At 32.1% G+C, this 26,439-nt stretch overlaps 1 protein-coding gene across 1 annotated transcript in view; it reads right to left on the reverse strand.

Moving 5' to 3' along the window:
* Positions 1–714: 714 nt before the first annotated feature.
* Positions 715–26,439, reverse strand: part of LOC127734856 (WD repeat-containing protein 11-like) — a 59,464-nt gene continuing 33,739 nt past the window's right edge. The window contains exons 17-29 of the mRNA XM_052244899.1: positions 17,881–17,987; positions 17,299–17,419; positions 16,586–16,754; positions 12,963–13,137; positions 12,323–12,388; positions 10,578–10,659; positions 6,608–6,793; positions 5,238–5,404; positions 4,601–4,695; positions 3,833–3,930; positions 3,373–3,453; positions 2,311–2,455; positions 715–1,267 (exon numbers count right to left, since the gene is read on the reverse strand). Of these exons, the coding sequence (XP_052100859.1) occupies positions 1,125–1,267; positions 2,311–2,455; positions 3,373–3,453; positions 3,833–3,930; positions 4,601–4,695; positions 5,238–5,404; positions 6,608–6,793; positions 10,578–10,659; positions 12,323–12,388; positions 12,963–13,137; positions 16,586–16,754; positions 17,299–17,419; positions 17,881–17,987 (1,635 nt within the window). The 3' untranslated portion in view covers positions 715–1,124. The remainder of the gene's footprint in view (positions 1,268–2,310; positions 2,456–3,372; positions 3,454–3,832; positions 3,931–4,600; positions 4,696–5,237; positions 5,405–6,607; positions 6,794–10,577; positions 10,660–12,322; positions 12,389–12,962; positions 13,138–16,585; positions 16,755–17,298; positions 17,420–17,880; positions 17,988–26,439) is intronic.

A 26,439-nucleotide genomic window follows, 5' to 3' on the forward strand; every position in this document is an offset into this window, starting at 1 on the left:
ACTTTAAACTATGTGAAAGTTTCAAAGTCAATTTACCATGATGAGGGAGTGGGGCTATATTATCTTCATGGAAATGAGACTTGCAAATGTCAATACATTTGCATACCAAATATCATTGACTTAACATTAGTGGTTCATCTTAAACTGATCTAATCACAAACTAATATATGTAAACTAAACAAAAGTTTCAAAGTCAATAGACCATGACTGATAGGTAAGGACGAAATATTGTCCATGGAAATGAGATGTGCTAATACTTATACAACTGAATACCAATTATCAATGACCTACCACTAATGGTTCCCTATAAACTGACCTAATCACAAACTAATACATGTAAACTAAGGAAAAGTTTCAGAGACAATAGACCATGACTGGAGGCGGCTGGGCCAAATAATATCCATGGAAATGAGATATCCCAATGCTAATACAACTACATACCAAATATCATCCACCTACTATAAACTAGACTTAATCAAAAACTAATAAATTGTTACCGCCGCCGTTGATGTCAGAAACAGCATACCTATGTCTTGTTTTTTGACTCCGTCAAGGGGATAAATTGTGTGTTCCATTCAATAAAAGACATGCAGATATGTCGTATATGGAATCGGTTCTAGAAAGTGAATATTTGTGTATGAAAGAATCTTAAGGTTTGAAAGATGTAAGGTCAGACCTTATTGCATCACATGGGGGTATGGAAAAACAAACAAATTTGAATAATTGTATATTTCAACAATAAATAAATATATTCGATACAATATCAATAATTTCTACATAATTTAAAATTTATACTAGTTAACAATTAATTTCAACATGGAGAATTTATAATTCCTTAAAATATATTTACAACCAAAACAAATATTGCACCAACAATTTCATGAATTAAAACATCTCACTTGCTGTTTTGATAACTTATTAGTTTCCATGTTTTTTAGTAAATGCATGCATCAAAGCCATGAAATACATTCATGTATCTGCAAACACAACTTAAATGAAATAAAGAAAGCAGTCATAAAAACATCTGTAACCTCACTGTGTCTCACTGTCGCAATGTATTGTTTAACAATTGGTCCACTACAATGATTTTACAACAAATTCTATGTAATTGATAATCTAACTCATCAGGTAAATAAAATCTTGACTTCTTTCAAGAACTGTTCCCCCTTTTCTCCAGCTTTTTGACAGTAGTGTTCAGCAGCTTGTCTATATCCAAGATTGGATAATAATCTAGCATACTCCAAATATACTGCTTCTACCAAAGACACTACAAGACAACAAAGACAAATTAAGCTACAAGTAAATGCCATTTCATATACAGCATTCAAACATTATTACCTATGTTATCTATTAATTTTTCATTTTTATGCATGTAACTCCTTAGTCTTGATCTTCTTGAAAGAAAGCCAATCCTACATTGGGTTTTTATTTTTCAGTTTTCACCCATGAAATTTTACTAAACATTGGTAGAACACATACATTGGATGACATGAAGATTTAATAAATTATCCAATTTTTATTCTTAAATGTAAAATGTTTCACTTTATTCAATCAAATATTTTATTTTTTTTCTTTAAACTGCCTTCACAAATATTTTGTCATTGTTGTTAGATTTTATCTCTAATGGCTAGTATAATCATTTGCAAAATCTGATCTCTTGAAATTGTAATTGAATCAATAGTCATGTGTCTTTTATATCATTTCATCCACAACCAACTATATACAGTGGTTTTGATTTTCCTAAGTGTTTTGTATATTAAGGAATATGATGTTAATAGCGATCCTGTGTGGTCTCTTTTGAATTATTATTAAATTGTCTAGACTATAACGGGTTTCGAGATTAACAAAAGATATGTACAGTTATAGACTATTGGTTGATCCCTAAATATATAAATTATAGATGTGGGGTATACATTAATGAGACTGTAAGCTTATGACTGAAACAACCAAAACACATCTATATAGTCTTCAACAACAGACAAGTGTCTACACAAAAATTCAAGTTCTAAATCACCCTGAGTCTATTGCATATACAAAATGTAAATTAGAAAAAAACTACATGTATTAAAATTCTGCCATCATCAATAAAATCTCCAAATACAATGTAACAACATTAAGATATGACTGACGATGGTTCTCAACTTGGGATAGCACACCAACAATCTACATATTGTAAATACATATTTGGTACATTCTCATAAACTACATTTCATAGGGACAACACAAAACAAAACCATTTTATCAAAGGCACTTTCTCTCATTAAATTGTCTTGAACTTTGTCTCATCACTTCAACCGTAAACATACATACCTGTATCGTCTGATTTATCCAGAAGTCCAAACTGTGTACAGGCTTCAGCAAAACAAGCAGCTCTGTTAAACTGTCTCATACCATACAACATCTCAAGTACCTTACTGAACTGTCCCAGGGACAACTGTACTAATACAGCTTTACTCTGAAAATATAGATATGATTCTCAGAATGCTAAGAAAGAGAGTTATTTTCAGAAACTTACCTTGCAGTCAATTGACTTTTTCAGTCTACCTTCAAAATGATCAGAAGCTTGTGTTTACATGTACAAAACAATATTAGTTATAAGTGGTGTTTGGGTAGCTGTCTCATTGACCTTTCCTGAAAAAATCGGTGAAATAGCACTTACTTGACTGCAAGTGTATTTAATTTGTCAGACATTTCAGATGATGTTTAGATAAAATAGCCATTTCATAAAAAAATTTATTTACTAAGGATATATATATATATATGCAGGCAATTTGGTGTCACGATATCTCAGTAGCATGAGTTCGAGGGAAGAACAAAAAATTTGCGAAAGCAAATTTACAGATCTTACATTGTTGGGCTGATGTTTAGACGAGTTATATATATATATATATATATATACAAGTCTAAATTGAAAACAACATTCAAACCTATGATTGCGTTAGATAAAAACCGCAATTTTTATTCGTGTGCATGCAAAACAAATTTCTTGGTAGAGGGGTCTAAATACAGCACAAACAACATTTTCCAAAAGACCAAAAAAGTGAAAAAGTATATTTTAATAAAATGCATTTGACTAGCAGGTATATATATATATATATATATATATATACATAACTGATGCATTAATGACCTTAAACAAAGTAGGTTTTTTGTTTTTAAAATTTTGACCACATATCTTCTGTTGTTAGTTTCTTTGTCATGTTTTAATAGTAGATCATTATGATCCTATTTAGATCTATTTAATATGAATCATGTCAGACATACATGTAAATGTTGACTGTTTCAAATGAAAAATGTTTAAATTTAAACATACAGGCCATATGGATGTATACAAAAGTTCCTATCTTAAAATATTCTTTTTAGTTTGTCTACCTTTTGATTGACATGTGGACTACACAAATGATCCACCCATCTCTTCATCACTTCTGCAAATTCACTGTAGTTCAATGTCGACTGTAATCAAAATAACCAATATTTAATAAATTGAATACATAGTATAAAAATGTTTTTAGCACACTCTTAATTTCCATCAATTTCCATAAATTAATCAACTCAAATAGCATAGATATCTCTGCAATCAATTTCAATCATTTTTTTCATTCTTAGATTATAAATTTGTTGTTTGTGGTAAATAATGAGGTCAGGAAAAATGTAAATGACTACCACACAGAAGTAAACATTGTCATTAAACATTTTTTACATGTGTACTTTTTTCACATTATAAACTAAAAATAAACTTTCAGAATGTATAAATTAAAAAAAAATAAAATCAATTTTTCTAAGTATTCAGTAAGTGGAAAATAAAGTACTTATAAGGTTAAACACACTATACCTTAGCAAGCCATACAGCCAGGTCCCACTCACTATAAGTCTGTAGATATCTACAGGCATCCAACCCTTTGTTTATCAAACACAACAGCTGGACACCCTCTGAAACAACATGGTATAGAATAAAATAAAAGTTATACTCCCACAACCTAAAATTTATATTTTACAGTGATTCACAGCAAATCCTAAGACAATGAAGTTTAGTTTGTGTCATTAAATCATTTTTACATGTCCCTCAATCTTAAGTTTTGTGTGAAGTGTTTGAGGACTGCTCTTTGTCTTACATTACAACTACCCCCTGTTGTTAATTCTCCCCCCCTTTTTTTTTAATCTATTTTCTAAACCAAATTAAAGAGTAACAATTGATATCATTAACCAATCAAATAATAGAAATACTAACAAAATGATGACTGGGAATGCTTAAGGTTGCTTACAAGAACAAATAATTGACCCTATACATGTTTTTTGGAGAAAATATTAAAAGACAGTTCTGATCCATGGAAAAAAATTTCTGACATGGCACAATCTATTTTTTGCAATCTGTTGTGTGGGTAGATTATTCATCAAAAGAACAAAAAAAAAAGATTGAATACACATTTTCATGATTACTTTATTGGGTTAAGATTATTTTTCAATCTATAACAGACTATTAAATACCAATTTTAAAAGAAACTTTCATTTATTTTTTAAATAATTTACTTGCTTACTGGCTTATGCTTTTCTATTGTACTGATCAGCAACCTTTTTACACACATTTATAGTAATTTCTTACCTGTCAATTTTCCGTTAGCAATCAGATTAGTAGCTACTAATTTTATAGTACTTTGAGAAGCTCCAGAAAATCTAATACTGGCTACTAAGCAGGCTCTGAAAATAAATATAAAGTTCATATTCATTTACATAAACAAAATTAAGTCCTAACAATCTAAATTTCTTGAAGTTAAAATAAAGCAAGTTCCTTTTGAGTTAATAAATAGAATTAAAGCCTTACTGTTAAGTCTTCTTGATGCAGGAAAACAACATTTTTATCAATTATCATCAAATATGCCAACCAGACAGATACAATTGTCCAACAATTTTATATTCTTATTCATTAAGGTGGTACATAACACTACAGGGAGATAACTCTGTAAAAATCAGCTGAACATTTTAATCATGTTCTATTGTCAAGGAAATATTAAGCTTCTAAATGATCAAAATTAGTGTTTGTCAAACTGCTATATATCCAATGACATTTATCTGACAAAGAGTGTGGTTCAAGTTTTTTGAAATTTTTATATTTTTGTCAAAGGGTCAAAGTTAATATTTTGCCAAAATTTTATGAAAATTAAACGAGCCAAATTAATTTTAGTCAAGGTGTTTGGTACCACCTTAATTACAAAATAGGAGGAGAGGGAGCAAAAATTTACCTCAAACAATCAGTGTAATAGATATCATTGTCAGGCTCTGTTTCCAAAAATAACTGTACAGCTCTGTCTGTTTGTCCTAGCATCACATAATTTTCTGCACATTTCTTTGTGTGGTCATAAGTTGCACGTTTACTGTCATGAAGAGCAACCCTGTCGAGCTGGTATTTCTTGAAAATGGAAAATTAATGTTTATTGATGTAGGCAGCACTTTAACATCATACTAAGCACTCCAGGTAATAAATATATATCACACAATTTTTTACAAAACTGGCTATCATAAAATTCTAGTTCAGATAATTGATTTGTCATGCAAACAAAACTATTGCTATTACAGATTTTTTCAGATGAAGTGTCCAATAGTTTTAATGATTTGTTGGAAGGATGAATAAACTTTCTACAGGTTCTTTTCATTTATATTGACAAAGGATATCCAAGTTAGGCCAAAAATAAAATTAATTGTTTGATGTTGCCTACCTACCCACCTAAAAAGCAGCCATCCGAAAAATTTTAAGACACAAATCGTTTCAAATTTTTCTTTATAAGTATTTTTTCTTGCTCTAACTTTTTCTTGTTTAAACATGTAACTTATGTTGTTGGCCAAAAAAAAAAAATTAAAATCCCTACCTACCCACCAAACCCTACAAGGCATTGGTAGGCAACATCAAACAAAGAATTTATTAAGGGTGGCCTTAGATGACTAACCATTCTTTTCTCTTACATCAAGATGCATAATTCTAACGGCAAATATATCAACACACCAGGAAAAGCACATTAAAACATGAATTCATAAAAGGATGCATGGAAAAAACTCCAATAAAACAGCAACCCAACAAAACAAAACAAAAGATATTTCAAGGTAAACATACAGTCTTCAATATAAGTCTTATGTCAAGCTCTACATTGCCAATGGTCTAGAAAAGTTGTGAATAAACCTGATAGAGACCGCCATAGATCTGCTATTTAAATCAAGTTCTTTAAAGGATAAAAACATTGAGATAAACCTGCAGATAATCATAGACCAGGTTCAGAACCATTCCTGATAGGTACATTTTCATGCGGTGACAGTTAAGTAGGTCAGTACACAGTTCTCCTCTTTTGTTGTTTCTCAATATTCAATAACGCTAGTCTACTTCGTCAATGTCAATGGTAATCTTCTCAGAAACACCCCTTACACCATCCCCCATAAAAAATCAGATAACTAAGAGATTAAAAATATGAAAACCTAGAAAAAAACTACTGCCAATAAAATATGTTACTCTTTCTTTATCACCACCAACTAGATATTTTAACTTTTTATAAATTGTTTTGGTTGAACATGTAATAGTAAAACTTTTTTCATATCTGTAGCTAATATGTATCTTTTGTAATACCTTGTAACTGGAATTATCACAAATAGTGTCAAAGTAGCTCTCTAATGGATGACATCCATACAACTGTCTTTCTTGGAATTTCTTCTCCTGTTCCTCTGGGTTATCTAGGACAACAAGATCATTTGTTTCTTTATATGCTGGTGTCGGAGGTACAAATCTATCACCAGAACTTGCCTGATTGTCGTCCTGAAATATGGAATTTTGATCTTTTAATTATGTTTTCAAGGAAGATGGACTAAACTTCCTTTTATACAGCAATAGGTTGATAGTGCAATATATAAAAAAAATTATCAAGTGTATTATATTCTTTGATTAAATCACAAATTCTTTCAAAGCTTTGAGATATAAGCAAAAATTATATTTCGATATCTTTTTAGGTTGCACTATGTAAATACAGCTGTTTCACAAACCATGCCTCTTTTTGGGAGATAAATAATATTCATAGATATTTAGTTTTGTTTACCTACTGACCTCTATGTTTCATCTTATAGAGTCACAACTTGGGAGTTTTACCAGTATAAATGCACATGGATAGTGGCCAAATTGAATTCTGAGGAAAACCCAAAGTGAAGGGAGGGCTAGTACAGAATTTTAGTACAAGTTTAAACTCTTAGAAATTCAAGGCATATAATGTTGAAAATATGCCGCACAGCACTATGTTTTGACCTTTAAAAAAAATAGTAGTACATATGAACTTTCCATTCTAGGATATAATTTTTTACGAAACTTTATAGTAAAAGTGACACAGTTTTAGTCGTAAAAGGAGTTCCTATGGGAAATTGCATTGTCTATATTAACAGAAGTGCAACCCTTAGCTATTTCAATGAGACATTTTTAATGAAATGAAATTGTCAATGCCAATACTTAACTTTGAAGTTTGCTATTCTGAGAAAAAAATCTTTACCTATCATTTGATATATTTTACAAGTAATTTCTCAAATCTAAGTGAGTGATTTTAATGGCAAGAGAACCTGTATCTGTTATACATGTCTTAAGTCTTTTTTATCTATTATCTCATGGTTTGAATGAGCATGTATGTGCTTAAATGTATGTTGACTTCTTTGATGGCCTGTTTTGATGCATTCAATTTATATGATTGTGTATTTAAAGAGTTAGGTTAACACTCTCATTGGTGAAATCCCCCCATAAATGTAAATAAACAGCTGCGCCACGAGCGCATGATACGCCTGTTGTCTTGTGTGTGAAGTTTTATGCAATAATCATAAATAGTTTCTGAGATACGGCGCGACATATGAAAACCCAACCTTTTTACAAATAACTCACTAACTCTTAAATAAAATTTTGAATCATCACCAAAAAGTATACAGATCTTTAGATTAATATAACTAAGAAGTGTGTAAAATTCTAAGCAATAATCATAAACCGTTTTTGAGATATGGCTCGACATGAGAAAACCCCCCTTTTTTTACAAAAAACTCAATAACTCTAAAAACAAAATTTTGAATCATCACCAAAAAGTATACAGATCTTTAGATTAATATAACTAAGAAGTGTGTAAAGTTTTAAGCAATAATCATAAATCTTTTTTGAGATACGGCGCCACATGTGAATACACCCCCTTTTTTATACAAAAAACTCAATAAATCTAAGATAAAATTTTGAATCATCACCAAAAAATATACAGATCTTTAGATTAATATAACTAAGAAGTGTGCAAAGTTTTAAGCAATAATCATAAATCGTTTTTGAGATACGGTTTTGTGAACCCCCCCCCTGTTTTAGTTACAAAGTCCCTCAAAAAGTTTTAATCTTATTTTCACCAAAAAAGTATACAGATCATTTGACCATCATAAGAAACAACTATGTTAAGTTTCATGAAATTTGGATAAGTTGTTCTCAAGTTACGGTGTGACATGTTTACGCGGACAGATGGACAGACGGACGCCGGACATTTGTATACCATAATACGTCCCGTCAAAATTTTGACTGGCATATAAAAAAATGACAAGTCTGGTCATTTAATGTTTTGGCATTGTAAAGTCTCACATAATTGATCCATTTTAACATATGTTAAGAGAGATAATTCAAATATTTCTTTGAACCATTAACTTGGTTATATAAGAAATAAAGAATCTTGAATCTCGATGATCAGTTTTAAAAACTGAACTTTTTTCGGTTAATGACCTAATGCTAATTATGGTTATTACTTCAGTTTATGTAAAAATTTTGTATTCATGTGCAAATCTTGTGTACAATTCTATATTCTAAATTTGTAATTATTTTGAGTCCATCTTTAAAATATAAACACATTGTAGACATACAATATTATAACCTGCAATGTAACTAGTTGTTAAAAAACAAGAAATGATTGTAACAGGATGCTGTTACAAAGTCTCCCAAACGAAGCTCCCATAATTCGTAATTCCCAGGGTCGCCTGACATTGGACAAAGTCCTGTGAAAATTGGTTTGGTCCAGTAAAGTTATATGCATTAGTGATGCCTGGGGACTAACCCTGTATATCATTCAAATCATCTTGGCATGACAAACCAGAATATATATGGTTTAGGGGTGGGGATCTCGACCATTTACAAGATACAAGAACAATGGGGGTGGGGGAACCCCTGGGGACTGACCGTATACGTCATTCAAATGTTCCAGACATGATTAACAGGAATATATATGGTTATGGGTGGGGATCTCTACCATTTACAAGATATTAGAACTTTCTCAAATGACAGGGGGTCGGGATGACCCCTGGGGACTAACCCTGTATATCATTCAAACCATCTTGGTATGACAAACCAGAATATATATGGTTTAGGGGTGGGGATCTTGACCATTTACAAGATATAAGAACTTTCTTAAATAGCAGGGGGTTGGGTGACCCCTAGGGACTAACCCTGTATATCATTCAAACCATCTTCGCATGACAAACCAGAATATATATGGTTTAGGGGTGGGGATCTTGACCACTTACAAGATATTAGAACTTTCTTAAATGGCAGGGGGTGGGGGTGACCCCTCGGGACTAACTCTGTATTTCATTTGATGTGCTTTATCATGACAAACCAGAATGTATATGGTTTAGGGGTGGGGATCTCTACCATTTACAAGATATTAGAATTTTCTCAAATGGCAGGGGGTGGGGGTGACCCCTGGGGACTAACCCTGTATATCAATCAAACCATCTTAGCATGACAAATCAGAATATATATGGTTTAGGGGTGGGGATCTTGACCACTTACAAGTTATTAGAACTTTCTTAAATGGCAGGGGGGGTCGGGATGACCCCTGGGGACTAACCCTGTATATCATTCAAACCATCTTAGCATGACAAACCAGAATATATATGGTTTAGGGGTGGGGATCTTGACCACTTACAAGTTATTAGAACTTTCTTAAATGGCAGGGAGTGGGGGTGACCCCTGGGGACTAACCCTGTATTTCATTTAATGTGCTTTATCATTTAGAACATTTTCAATTAAAAAGATTGTGTCTATCACAAACGGTTTTCAATCTATAATCATTTGAAAATTTAAAAAAATAAAATCCCATAGGGTTCTATAGTAAAACCCTCCTTTCTTTTTGCCCCTCAAAGTACCCCTTTATAAACCCCAATGCACAAACAAAACCCTGATTGCACCACTAGACATGTTAGTCTAATATATTGTGAAACCCTAAGTTAATCTGACAAGCGGTTTTGGAGAACGGGTGTGTGGACAAGTTCAAATTTAAAAGTGGCGGAAGAAGAAGAAGAAGAAGAATAATAATAATAAGAACTGAGCAAAACCAATAAGTCTTCCCAGTTTGGGAGACTTAATAACGAAAACATGCATTACTTTGACGATAAACCCTTCCCATGCATAGCCCTGTAGTCTCCTGCATCATGTCCCTTTATGGGTTCTTGATTACAAACGTAAGCAGGGTATTAAACACATTCACAGTTTATGATTCTTGTCTTTAAGTATATGTTTTCTACATTGCTTCTCTTTCAAGTTATCTACAAACCTTTATGGGTGATATCTTCTCTTTACAAAGATAGTTCATAGCAACTGTCCAGAATAAAACATCTGATTCATCACCAAACAACCTATAGTTATAAAAGAAACAATATATGTTTATCATGACGGCTAAACACTTTAGCTAGTGCACAAAGTTGCACTGGTCATTTGAGTGAATTTTCTAAGTCCAAGGACCATAACTCTGCACAGTCATCAGACAGGAACAAAATTCGAACTTGATCTGTAACTTGTCATGACTGACTGACTGACTGACTGACTGACTGAGTGCAAACCTTATCCCCTTCGACTTCGTCGGTAGGGGACTAATAATCAGAACAAATACAAATGGGTCTTTCCACAGAAATAGTCAGTTTTGAAGAAAATTTTGTGCGTAGACCTGTAGTGTCCGTAGACCCATATTTTATATTTCTATTTCAAGCTTCATATGCACTTAACAAATGTGATGACATGGATTACAACCTAGAGGGATGAGTTAACAAGTCTGTTTTTTTTCATCCTCTTACAACACCAATTTTAAGAGCTCCATACCAAACAAATTTGGGCAGTGATTCCCTTGACTAAGCTGAAGGAGGTTGCCAAGTTATACACTAAAAGTAAATAATAAAGTAAAACCCATGTTGGAGTCCCAATTTTTTCTTAAAAGGGCATGAGTTCTAATGACACAAACTAACTTTAATAATCTAAGGACAGTTGCAAAATTACACTTCTTGTAGAAAAACACAGTTTTGTAATTTGCAAAAGAAGAAGAATTAATATGTAACTCATCACACACATCTGCCATACAAAGGGAAGTAAATGACTTATTTTAAAATTGGCTGAAAAGGAACTAGTTTCACTATTGGTTCTGCAATATTAAAATGTTTTCATTATATAACTACAATGTCAAAAGCTATATAAACCTCTTCTGTCAAGAAATATGACTCTTCAGGTTCCAACCCATTAAATAAATAATGATAAAAGAACAGAGTTCCATTGTCTCCCACGTTGCACATATTTTATCTATCCAAGGGCAATAACTAAAAAAAAGCTTCTTTTTTTTTTTTTTGTTCTTTAATACTTTTTACAAATATCTTAGAGAAATGAAGGCTTGAGAGCAAATACATTGCAATTTCCAATATAACTAATATTTCCAAGGGGCATAACTCTTTTAAAAATATTTGATCAGCACTGATTTTCGAAATTGTCATAGACAATGCTTATATTAAGTTTTCATATAAATTGGATCAAAATCTTGCAAAAATTGTACACGAGAGGCCTTACAAAGCAATTTTCCATATAATTAATATTTTCAAGGGGGATAACTTTTAAAAACAGTTGATAGGATTTTCCAACTTGTCCAAGACATTGCTGATATAAGTTTCATAAAAATCTGGTAAGAATTGTACACATGAGAGTGCTAACAATGAAATTTTCCATATAATTAATATTTTCAAGGGGCATAACTCTTTTAAAAATAGTTGATTGGCACTGACTTTCAAACTTGTCCGAGACATTGCTGATATAAACCTAAGTTTTATATAAATCTGGCAAGAGTTGTACACGTGAGAGTGCTAACAAGACTGGAAGGACAGACACACGGATAGATGGACAGATGGACTGACGGTTGCCCAGTATTTCAATGTACCTGGCACTACGTCGCGCAAGGAACAATAAAAATTTAAAGGGTTAAGGGTTAAATAAAAGTCATAATTTTATAATTTTCGGGACGTGTTAACATAAACTTCTACATACCTTGCTACAAGAAGACATCTCTCTGCTACACCAAATTTACATACTGGTAAATAATCAGCCAAATCTCTGAAATAAAGCCAATAAAATTTGGTGGTACTTCTCATGACCAGGAAAATGAATTAATTAAACTGCCAATAACCAGTAAACTGATCATGATTTACTTTACTACAGGTACCTCATAAACTTAACGTTGACCAATATACCCTGAAAATGAGATCAAAGTCAGATGAACCCTGCCAGACGGAAATGCACACCTTATATAGTTTGATAGTATCATTCTATACTCAAAATATAGATGACCTATAGTATCTGAGTAAAGGATTGACAGACATATATAACTTGCAATGATACAACAACCAAATATAATTATCCTTTTATTTATATTGAGTGAGAAAATCCACCAATAAAAAAAAATATGTGTCCATAGGAAACTATGGCCTCTTGTTTCTAAGGACTGATCAACAGAAACAACTGCCACACATACCGGTAATTTATTTGAAAAGTCTTCAAAAAAAATTTCAAAAGTGCAATTATCCTGTGAAAGCTTGACTTTTACAAACAGCATGTAGCAAAATAATGCACTATATGTGAAAAGAAATAAATCTTTAAATAAATTTGTATTAGTGTATTCCATTTATACCTATCTATCAAACTGAACTGTCTGTTTATATCCTCTACAAGTTTAGCATCATCATCTCTAAGTCCTCCAGCCTCTATCTTAAATGTGTATTTATCACTCCACGGTTGGTGATGGAGAAAATACTTCATCAACAGTGCTCCCTTGGAAGGTAGGATGTGTGGTGAAAACAGGTTATCTGAAAATGAAAGTATCAATTTTGTGGCATGCCATGCAGTTTATGTGGTTCTGCATGTTAGAACATTTTCTTTGGCATTTATTAGTTAGGTTCTTTTATTTATTTTCTTGTTAAAGAATAATTGAAGCTATGTGTTTACTTGTCAACAAAATCAAATGTTTTAATTTAGATTAAATTAAAATTTTCTCTCAGAATACTTGTGTTACTACTGTATACAAGTAGTCAGGATTCTACTTATCTCCACATTACCCAACCAATTTTTTCAATCGTAATAATGGAAGGTATTATAGGAATGAAGCGTTGTCATTTTATCTCTTGAAAACCGATAAATTTATCAACATAGTATCATTACGATCCTTATATGACAGTTGTATTTTAAAAGACAAATGTATCTACTACCTTTTAAGCATCATTTGATGTACTTTTATGCCTTCAGTCAACTTTAAACTATTGTTTGATCCGTTGTCAAGGGGAAATTACGAAAGTTCTACATTAACAAAAATTCTAATTAAATATTACATGGAAGGGCAGACGACACTTTTTGAGAGGATGAAGACTTAACCCTAGATAACACAAAAAAAAAATCTTTTGAAGTTATGCACAAAAAAGATTCCAAGTAAAGTCTGTAATCAAATACTTTAAGTAAAAATTTAATATTCAAACACACCTACTCTATAATATTGTTATGACTTATCAGAAAGGTATTTCAATTGAACCATATATTTCATTTTTTTTTGTACTGTATGTATCAAATATTTTTGATTTATATGTTTTCAATACAAAATAGTCAACTCAAACACGCCAGAACATAATACTAGAGGCTCTAAAGAGCCTGTGTCGCTCACCTGATTCTACTTTGGTTTTGGAAATCATGTAAAAATAGATTAAAATCAAAACAGATACCCTAATAATGAGTGAGGCCAAATTTGGTTTAATATTGGTCCTGTAATTTAATAAAAAATCCTGGTGGCCATCTTGAACAGTAAATCGGCAACAAAGTAGCAACACTTAATCAGCACCTCATATGAAACATTTATGCCATGTTTTGGTTTCATTCCATTCAGTGCACCTCTAGAAGAAGCATTTGTATGTATTTCCCATAGGGTCTTATGTTAAAGGAAGTCCCCCCATTGGCGGCCATCATGGATGAAGGATCAGCTTCAAAGTAACAAAACTTAGTCAGCACCTCATAAGGAATATTCATGCCATGTTTGGTTTCAAATCATTCAGTATGTGGTTCTCTAAAAGAAGACATTTGTATGTATTGTCCATAGGGTCCTTTGTTAAATATTGTCCCCATCTGGCAGCCATCATGGATGAAGGATCAGCTTCAAAGTAATGGTCAGCACCTCAAAAGGAACATGCATGCCATGTTTGGTTTCATTCCATTCAATGGTTCTCTAAAAGAAAACATTTGTACGTATTTCTCATAGGGTCCTATGTTAAACTAAGTCCTCCGCTGGCGGCCATCTTAGATTATGGATCGGCTTCATAGTAACAACACTTGGTCAGCACCTCATAAGGAACATTCATGCCATGTTTGGTTTCATTGCATTCAGTGGTTCTCTAAAAGAAGACATTTGTATGTATTTCCCATAGGCTCCTATGTTAAACTAAGTCCCCCGCTGGCGGCCATCTTGGATGATGGATCAGCTTCAAAGTAACAACACTTGGTCAGCACCTCATAAGGAACATTCTTGCCATGTTTGGTTTCATTCTATTCAGTGGTTCTCTAAAAGAAGACATTTGTATGTATTTCCCATAGGGTCCCATGTTAAACTAAGTCCCCTACTGGCGGCCATCTTGGATTATGGATCAGCTTCAAAGTAACAACACTCGGTCAGCACCTCATAAGGAACATTCATACCATGTTTGGTTTCATTCCATTCAGTGGTTCTCTAAAAGAAGACATTTGTATGTATTTCTCATAGGGTCCCATGTTAAACTAAGTCCCCTGCTGGCGGCCATCTTGGATTATGGATCGGCTTCAAAGTAACAACACTCAGTCAGCACCTCATAAGGAACATTCATGCCATGTTTGGTTTCATTCCATTCAGTGGTTCTCTAAAAGAAGACATTTGTTTGTATTTCCCATAGGGTCCAATGTTAAACTAAGTCCCCTGCTGGCGGCCATCTTGGATTATGGATCGGGTTCATAGTAACAACACTTGGTCAGCACCTCATAAGGAACATTCATGCCATGTTTGGTTTCATTCCATTCAGTGGTTCTCTAAAAGAAGACATTTGTATGTATTTCCCATAGGGTCCCATGTTAAACTAAGTCCCCTACTGGCGGCCATTTTGGATTATGGATTGGCTTCAAAGTAACAACACTCGGTCAGCACCTCATAAGGAACATTCATACCATGTTTGGTTTCATTCCATTCAGTGGTTCTCTAAAAGAAGACATTTGTATGTATTTCCCATAGGGTCCTATGTTAAACTAAGTCCCCCGCTGGCGGCCATCTTGGATGATGGATCCGCTACAAAGTAACAACACTTGGTCAGCACCTCATAAGGAACATTCATGCCATGTTTGGTTTCATTCCATTCAGTGGTTCTCTAGAAGAAGTCCCACCGGACGACGGACGATGGACGCCAAGTGATGAGAAAAGCTCACTTGGCCCTATGGGCCAGGTGAGCTAAAAATGAACTCTATTTTCTCTTTTCTATGAATTAAGTGCCTATTTTTTAGGGTTTTTCCCAAAATCTGTCGCCGGGGGCAGAGATGCCAGTTAATGCTTTAAAAAGATAAATCTTTTATCTTTCTGTGGAATTTATGCTTATGCACAAAAAAGATCCAAATGTATTTGCACCTACCACAATGGACTGTTGTGTGAAAATTTGTCTTTAATTTAAAAGTTTCCAAATATCTCGAAGCTCCATACTATTATTCAAGTAAAAAATATGTATATAAGATGCATAAAAACCTAAATTATGCACCTACATTAAACTTTTAAAGCCCATAGAAACAGATGTAAACAATTCAAATATACCATCTTGGCCTTTTTTACCTTCTCTAACAAAGACTTCCATTTCTTTTGTTAAATTTCAACTGGGTCTCAGCCTGCAAGGAAATCGTGGCACCAAGTTTTTTTGGCAGTTAAAAAACCCAACATTCATGGCAATGTTTTTCATTGTATTTGTAATGTGATTTACTCTGTTGCCCAATTTATTTTTCTGAATGATCAGTCAAGGTAAAACTAATTTCTGAGAATAATTTAAGCTTAATATACTTGTTATTGATGGATGATTTGCATTATTGTCAGTTTTATTATTTTTAGATATAGATTCTTGAGACAAAAAAAATGACTCTTAATTTTCTTCCATTCAGTATAGTAAGACTGGTAACAAGCTTGTGCTAACTGCTTAAATTTAAGGACATCCCAAGTTTAATGAATATCTGCCTCAAACTTTCTTTTAATTTCTATATTGCTAAATTGTTTACCTGGAAGTTCGAGATCTTCTATCTTGCAATGAGACAATTTGAGTAAGATGTCAAACACTATTACACAACCATCATTTGTAGCTATAACAGGTCTGTCTGATCCCGCCCAATCAATGTCTACTATCTTTGCTATTTCTTTGGGACTTTTCAACGAACTCAGCATCTCTAGCTGTAACAATGAAAGAAAAACATAAATAAGAAAAATTCCTGAAATGGAGTATAATCAATGAGACAGCAACCCAACAATTCAACCAAAACTAAATCTTACATCTAGAAATAATATTACAGTGCAATTGATGCATTTGTCAAACAATTCTTAAAGTAAAGTGTTTTTATTGTATGTATGTTTTGTTACTCTACTGATAAAGATTAAAGAGGGGGAGGGTTGAGATCTCAAAACAAAAATTTGTTAACCTGCCACATTGTCATGTGCCTTACCCAAGTCATGTACCTCGTCAGTAGTGGTTGTTTGTCATTTCTTACTGTTTTTCTTTATTTGGAGAGTTAAGTGTGATGGCAATTCTTTACTAATACATGTATATCTTTGTTATTCATTGACATATTGTATAAGACACCTGTCTATTGTTAAAGACTGTATGTTGCCTCTTGATGTCTTTTGGTTATTTTTGTCATTGGGTTGATGTCTCATTGACGTATACCCCACATCTAAGTTTATTCATATCTATTCACAACAATGTATTGTTTGTACTTACCTTTCCTTCCTTTAATTCAAATATATCCATACCATCCAAGTAAAGAACACCAAATTTTGTGTTTCCTCTTCCTGGTGCAAATCTTATTCTTTTTATCCATCCCCTTCTGGTATGAATGGTTCTGAAAATGAAAATATACTTTTTTCTCATCATTAAAGCACACAGAAAAATTAAAAGATCTAGAAAGTAATTGAATTGTATCATTTTAATGGAAATTAAACTGATTTATTATGCACAAGTTCATATGTATATATAATACATTTAGTATGAAATTTAATGTACAGACAATTTTGATTGCATTGCAATATAATACAAGAAAAGATCAGGGACCTCTACATAAAACTTGATAAAAGTGGTATGGGGGACAAGTTATATACAGAAATTAAAAATTGCAAATTCAATATCAACTGCATGCTGTAAAACTTGATTTCTAAAAAGAACCAATAACAAAAGCACCATAAATTTTAGGAAAAAAATATGCTGTGAAGTGTGAAACCTTCAATAACAACAGACCAGTCCCACAATTTGAATAAATTTTAATGTTTTCTTGTTTTGTGATATTATTCTGTTCAAGACAGTTACCTCTGTGTTTTCAGCTTCAAGTCCCACACTGACACTTGTCCATCTTGGTCACCAAATACTATATTATCTCCCTTCCATGCAATACATTTTATTGTTCCAATATTTGTCTAAAAATAAATTGAGAAGTAGAAGTAGAATTAGATAACATTCTATAAAATCTGTCAAAAGTAAAGTTCATCTTTATTCAAAGGTCCATAAAGTTATGCAAATTTCTTTTAAGAGTTAGTTATGCGATGCTTTCTTTACCATCCAGATACCTAACCAATCCAATTTGGTGATATAATGTTTATTGAAATAATGCACTGTTATACCTGTACCCCAATGGGACTGATGGCATAAGAGTAAGTATTGTAGATTATCAATACTTCTGAAAACAAGTGAAACTTTGGGCTACAAACTCATGGAAGGGTGAAGACCTTGAAATGAGATAAAGCTGAGAAACTTCAATGAGTTAAAAGATCATAGATTGTCTATAATTTATCGCTATTTTCCAAGATAACAACAATAACGTTGGTTAAGGAAATTATGTCTTCTCACTTGACCCCCAGTTTGAGTAGCTTGAGATGGAAAATTATCACTAAGTCAGTGTAAAATCAAAGCAAATTTTGAGAAAATAGTGATTAGACAATTTACATTATAGAAATGCTGTAACAATGCCGTAAGAATCTTTAACAATACATAAATTATCTTCCGATCTCATAACAAGAAAGGAAAGGGAAAATTTTTAAAAACCTACAGGGTCAAGGAATCTTCACATGTAAATATCGAAAAACCTTTCGTGAGCCAGTTCACATTTTTGAGGCCCCATTTAATTAGTATCGGATGTATTTACAAGTAATCTTGAAAAAATATTCTCTTATTTCAGATTTTGTGATAATCAAACTCAATTGAAGTTTTGATGAGTGGAAAACCTTCATACAAACTTGAAGATAATCTGATAAGAGATAAAGGTATTATTCAAGAGACAAGAACTAATATGGAATTTCTACAATTTACTAAAAAAAGTGGACCTTCATTTTGTATTTTTACTGATTTATATCAAACTCATCTTGTATCATGATGTAATGCTCAGTGGAAACCTTCACAATAAACAAGTTTAAAGCTAAATTACCACAACTTTATATTAATCTGCTCTTAACCAATACGTCAACCTATATATATAGCTAATACAGGACAGATGGATGGATGCACAGATCCAATACATAATGCCCCCTACTATTAAAGGCAGGGCATAAAATCGGCATTAAAATCTAAATTACCAGAAACTAATAAAATACTGCTTTTGCTCCTTCAGGACTTTTTTTCAAAAACAAGGGAGACCAAATTCCAACAAATAACTTTCAACCTTTATTTATTTCTAAAGATAACTGTATAAAACATTCTTGAAAGATTGCCAACTTAATCAAAAAGTGAAACCATAGAGTCTCTTGACAAAGCAAATAACAACACACCATAGGATACATTTTATAAAGACTGCCAAATTTTATAGTCATCCAAAAGGTTATAGTAACTAAAATATTCATTAACATTGATAACAGAATGATAAATTATATTGTAAGCAGAGATATAAGGTACTATTTAACACAAGAAAGACTATTAATTCCTTTATCTTTTAAAAGATAAATCATGTTGTACCTGAATATAATCTCTGGTTATCTTTAAAAAACAAACTTTTTGGTATATTTAGTACAATGAATTTTTTTAAAACACAGTCAAATTATACAGCTGTATAGACTACATCATTGCTTAGCTATTCATTGTAATATTTGTTTTATTTCAAACTTGATTTTTATTTAAGTCGACTTTAGTTTGACTTCGGACATGGGATCCAATTCCTCAAAACCTATGCTATGTCAAGCACAAGTACAAGTACTCAGGAAGTGTGAAATTTGTAAGATTGACAAAGATGTTTATTATAAATGTGACCAGTGTCAGGTGTATACATGCAACAAATGTAGCAGAATTCATCAACAAACATCTACTCACAATATCACAGAAATTGGATTTCGCCCACCAAAACTTGTACAGCAGACAGCAGAATCTGAGTATCAAGGTTTCGCAGACAGGAAATGTGGATTATGTCTGACATATATGATGACTCAGTATAGATGTTCTAAATGTCAGACAGTTATGTGTTTTAAATGCAGCATTATTCATCTACGACTATTTCATAGTATCAACAACATAAAATCATTTTCTACTACTGAAAGATGTGCTTGTGAAATTCCCAATAAGAAATTCAAATTCTGTTACACCTGTTTAATGAAACCTATATGTTCAGCGTACATTTCAGCCCATAAATATCACCAAGTGCTAATTCTTGAACATCAAACCTTAATTTTAAAGGGAAGACTTTCTAAAGACTTGGCATTCACTAGCCTTGTGTTAACACAAATATTCAAGCAAGAATTTGAAAATAGCTTAATATTCCAAAACATTTTGGAGGAAGTCGAGCAAAGAGAAAATAGTAAGAAGACTATTACTAATTACACTAAGTTACGTGAGAATATGGAAGCAGAACAGATTAAACTTCGGACAAATTTCGAAGATTATAAATCAAACTTAAGTCATTTTAAACAAATTCTAGAAGCTTTGAAAAGTAAACTAGAAGCAGCCAAAGAAGGAAATAATGAAGTTAATATTTCTACAGTACTCTTAGAAAGTTTAAGTAGTCTACCTCACTTTCACTTCCGCAAATTGTTGCAACAGATTGAAAATCTTGTTCCAAAGAAGACAATCGAAACTGCAACATCATTCGGAATTCAAGTCAAAGAAAGAAAAAAGCAATCAAATATAGATATTAAATTAATGATGAGTTATAAAACAAACTTTACTTCTATAAAAAAAATAGTTACATTAAATCATAAGAAAGCATTGATTACAGAATATCCATCTGAAAGTTTGTGTATATTGCAAATAAATGGCAACATTTTAACCTCAAAAGATTTATCAATTAGAGTTAGGGACATGTCAATGACACCAAGTGAAGACATTCTATTAACTGTGATTAATCATGATCATGATGCTTTACATCTGTTAACAGAAGAAGGAACCAAACCCTTTCTGTCAGTAACACCACAACAAACATTCATTCATTGTATTCATGTGACTAAAAACAAAGAGATTATACTTGGTGTCGAGGACTATAGCACTATTAAGAGTTTGTCTGAATTTGGAAATGAAAGTGAAACAAAATTAATGATATTTGGAACAGACAAGAAACAAAAACAATCTTTAGAGAATGATGCATATAAACAGAGACTATTTACTCTTCCTTACAGAATCACATCAAATATAAACAATGAAATACTAGTGATAGACAGGAGGTCTATGTATGATGGGAGGGTGATTGCCCTAAATAGGGAGGGGCAGGTTAGATGGATTTATGAGGGTCATCCTAACGTCAATTCAAATTACAAACTATTTGACCCTTCAGACATTGTTACAACAAAAGTGGGTCAAATAATAGTGACTGACCATTTTAACCATACTTTACATGTCTTGTCTGAGGAGGGTGATCTACTTTCAAGTAAAATTTTGAGAAGACAAGGTATTTTGTTGCCATGGTCACTAGACATAGATACCAGTGGAAAACTATGGATTGGTTGTCATTCACAGAGAGAAACTAAAACATCCGAGCTACATATAATGAATTTAACTTTTTAATTAAATATTGAGATGGGATTAAAACTGGGAATGGTAAACATAATTTCCAACAATACTGTTGTATGAAATTTATTCTGAAGTATATTGGCTAATATAAGAGTAAAATTCACTTTTTTTTCTTCTAAAAAACAGTATTTTAAAACTCTTGAGCTTTCTTTCAGTTACTTCTTTCTGTGAGTTAATTTAGCATTGTTCTACAATAGCTAGTATTGATGTCATTGTCACCTGTAATAACCATATTGTCCATATTATCGAGTTTAAGTACATCATCAGGGCAAATTCTATTGCCTCTTGTATACTTCCATTGATAGTAATAAGAAAAGGGGATAATAATAAACAGTTTTAGCAGTAGCTGGTAACTTTATAAAGCAACCTTTAGAGTTGTGAAAGTGAGGTCCATGTCCATCAAAAGTTACATTATCATAACTATGTTATTTTTTTATGTTTATACTTGTAATTCTTGACTGTTGTATTAATACTGTTATATTTTGTGAATTTGCTTGACCGATATGGGTACAGTTTGGAAATAAAATTATTATAATAATAATTTTGAACAAAGTCAGGTACCTCGTCAGTAGTTTTTATCTATATACCTGTATTTTCTATCTTCGGACGAGTTGAGTTGATTGTAGATTTTGATAGTCTCTATTTTAATCTATTCACAACTTGTCAATATTAAAGGGTAATAATTTGGAGCTGCACATATGGTATTGAAACTTGTATTTTGGTAAAGATGGTATGCTGACTTCAGATGTCCCCTCTAGTTCAGAAAGTTATTAAGTTGGTGTCTCAATGTAGACCTCACCCTCACATTGTTTATACCAATATTATGAACGATCCATTGAGTTTTTCTAATAATGAGTTTTTTGAAATGACTGTAAATCATTCTCTATTATTAAATAGTCAGGAAATAAAATAGTTGATAGTTAATCTCCTTAATTTCCTTCTTCAAATTCCTCATATTTCAGTGCATTAAATCATAATTCCATACTGACGGCTAACATTAACTTTACAAGATGTCAATGGCTTTGTTTTTGGGTTTGTGCATATTATTGTGATACAATAAGTTGCCTAGATCAAAATAATAATATTTTTCTACAGTAGATGAGTGAGAACCTGTAACACTATGTAGTACCGGTACCTTGTAAACATTGTAATTGAGATTGAGATGACTAAAATTTATAAATAAGTAAGAACGTTCTGTGTCAGTAATTTAAAAATAAGGAGATGTGGGATGATTGCCAATGAGACCACTATCCACAAAAGTCAAAATAATGTGGTTGTTAGCAACTTTAGGTTACCATACTGCCTTCAACAATGAGCAAAACCCTATATTCAGCTGTAAAACGATCTGACATGACAAAAATGTGAAACAATTCAAACGGGAAAACCAACAGCCTCGATCATTTATAACATGATTAATAGCACATGTGGAGCAGGATCAGCTTACCCTTCTAGAGCACCTGAGATCACCCCCAGTTTTTGGTGGGGTTTGTGTTGGTCAATCTTTGGTTTCTATAATGTTTTTGTCTTTTTCTTTTTACGGTAGCCATGATGTTGTCAGTTTATTTTTCCACTTATGAGTTTGAATGTCCATTTGGTATCCTTTGCCTCTCTTTTATAACAAAACATTTAAAGTCAAAACAAATAAACTGCTTTGCTGAGCGCAGCTGGATACGCCCGCAGAGGTCCAACCCTGAACAGTTGGGGCAAAAATGGACACAAAATTTAAGCTTGATACAGGTCTGAGTTTGGATTGTAATTAAATATTTGACATATTATAGGTTTCTGAATAAATGTAGTCAAAGAACTTGAAATTGGTTATATGAATTGAATTCATATTCAATTTAAGAATTCTTGCTGTTGTGCAATACACTGTGCTGTTGCGCAATACTTAGTAAATCTGTTGTCAGACTATAAACAAATAAAATCTTATAACTGGGAAACGTAAAATCGAAAATGTATAAAAATCAAAAGGGAGCTTACAAAAATAGATATAAACAATTTACCAAAGTTTCATAAAAAATGCTGAATGCATTTTTGAGTTATTGTCTGAAAACTGGAAAATCACCCTTTTTGTAATGAATAAAACCCCATAAATCAGAAATGTATAGTCTAAAATTTATAAAAATCAAAAGGGAGCTCATGTTGACAGAAATAAACAATTCACCACAGTTTCTTGCAAATTGGTGAAATTGTTTTTGAGTTATTGTCTGAAAACTGGAAAATCCCCCCTTTTTTAATGAATAAAACCCCAAAACTCGGAAACCGTAAATCCGCAATTTATAAAAAACGAAAGGGAGCTCACGTCAATAGATATAAACAATTCACAAAAAGTTTCATGCAAATTGGTGAAATTGTTTTTGAGTTATTGTCGGAAAACTGGAAAATCCCCCCTTTTTTAATGAATAAAACCCCAGAACTCTGAAACGGTATATCCTAAATTTATAAAAAACGAAAGGGAGCTCACGTCAATAGATATAAACAATTCACAAAAGTTTCATGCAAATTGGTAAAATTGTTTTTGAGTTATTGTCGGAAAACTGGAAAATCCCCCCTTTTTTAATGAATAAAACCCCAAAACTCTGAAACGGTATATCCGAAATTTATAAAAAACAAAAGGGAGCTCACGTCAATAGATATAAACAATTCACCAAAGTTTCATGCATATTGGAGAAAGCGTTTTTGAATTTATGTCCGACATGTTGACGACGGACAGACGGACAGACGGATGGGCGTATAAAAATTGATGAACAGTAACCAAGAACAACAGCTGTGTTACAGGTCCTGACTTGGGACAGGCACATAAAGAAGTAATGATATACGAGTTGTAGTAGTTACTATTTGCTAGTTCAAAGCCAATTACAACTAATTAATAAATTATGTTCTCCAAGACTAAAGTATCAATCAGTTTACATCCAATGGATTTAGGATAAAGACTTCATAAACAGTTAGAGAAAAGAATGACCTTGAGCAATAACAAAATATAAGTACATTTACATAGTAACAACAGGATGTAAGAGTTATACCTATTTCGTCATGTCTAAATTCATAAAAAACATTATCAATGTAAGTACAGATAAAAACAAAAAATGAAAGATCTAAATAGGGTGTTAAATAGATAACCTTTAAGAATAACTTCATTTAAAGTATCAATGTGTTTACATGGATATTTGATCTTGCATTTAGTAAAACAATTTCTGTTGAAGAGTATGACTCAAGAAACCAATATATATTTTCTTATCGAACAAATATTTTAACCAATGAAATTCAAGTATTATAGAAAATCGAATTCAAAATAAATAATTCAGTACATGTTACCTTAAATTCAATTATAAATTTTAAAGTGATAAGAAACATAGATGAAATTTGGTAAGAGAATGTCTTAAAATAAAATAACATAATTTAAATAGTCACAAATAAATAAAATGTATATCAATATGACTCATCTGATTGGACAAAAGGATCAATATCTCTCCCTGATCTATTCAGGCATTTTTGTCAGGCATTTGATGAATTAAGGAGCCTAAACGAACAAGGAAAAAATACCTATCACCCAACTTCTTCCTAAGGGCAATTACTCATTACTACAAAAGATGTTCTCTTCAGAAGGGATTTTTCTGTAGCAAATGTTTCGGTAATTGAAACTCATTCAAGGAGCAGATGATGAAAGACTGAATGATAATTGATATTCAAAAAGAAATATTGTAATAGAAATTTTGATGGTGTGTTTAAATTTTGTTTTTGCCTATCTACAACCTAAGTACTGAATAAAATGCTCCTCTGGGCACAGCTTGATACGACCGCAGAGGTCGAACCCTGAACAGTTGGGGCAAGTATGGACACAACATTCAAGCTTGATACAGCTCTGAATTTGGATTGTGATTAAATATTTGACACAGCATACGTTTCTGACACAGAATGAATGTGGTCTAAGAACTTAAAAAATTTTAATTTACCTATTATGGTCCAATATCCAAAATCTAAATACCTACACGGTTAGATTCAGCATATCAAAGAACCCCAAGAATTCAATTTTTGTTAAAATCAAATTAAGTTTAATTTTGGACCCTTAATCTTGGACCTTAATGTAGACAAATTTGAAAACAGGACCAAAAATTAAGAATCTAAATACACGGTTAGATTCAGCATATCAAAGAACCCCAATATTTCAATTTTTGATGAAATCAAAACCATATCATTATTATTTGCTTTTATATGAAAAATAACCAACTTAAAATTGAAAATTTTAAAGAAAAAAAAAGAAGGAAAAAAATTCGTAAGGGTTCCGCGGAACCCAGTGTCTCGCCTACTTTTGCTGTTAATCTCAGGCTCAACAAAAATGAGGAAAAAAAAAAAAAAAATATTATTATACTATCTTTTGATTGTAAGTAGCTTCTGTCCAAGTTTGGTAAAAATCCAGGATAGTTTATGAATCTAATAAATGTTTTAAAAACTTAAACTGCAGACTGTATGTAATGTTGACTGGAAGAAAAACTAAGTCCATTTATAAGTAAAATACGGAAAAAATGGAACAAAATTTTATCAAAATTTCCTTCTAGATACTAGCTTTTGATCATAAACAAGCTTCTGTCCAAGTGTGGCACAAATCCAGGATAGTTTAAGAAAGTTGTTAAAATTTTAAAAACTTTAACCACAGAGTGAATGTAATGTTAACTGGCAGAAAAACTAAGTCCATTTATAAGTAAAATACGGAAAAAATGGATTTTTTTTTTTTACAAAATTTGCTTTTGAATATAATCTTATGATCATAAACAAGCTTCTGTCCAAGTTTGGTAGAAATCCAGGATAGTTTAAGAAAGTTATTAAAATTTCAAAAACTTTAACCACAGAGTGAATGTAATGTTTCCTGGCAGAAAAACTAAGTCCATT

The sequence above is a fragment of the Mytilus californianus genome, unplaced genomic scaffold (genome assembly GCF_021869535.1).
Source record: "Mytilus californianus isolate M0D057914Y unplaced genomic scaffold, xbMytCali1.0.p SCAF_3, whole genome shotgun sequence".
Classification (NCBI taxonomy): Eukaryota; Metazoa; Mollusca; class Bivalvia; order Mytilida; family Mytilidae; genus Mytilus; species Mytilus californianus.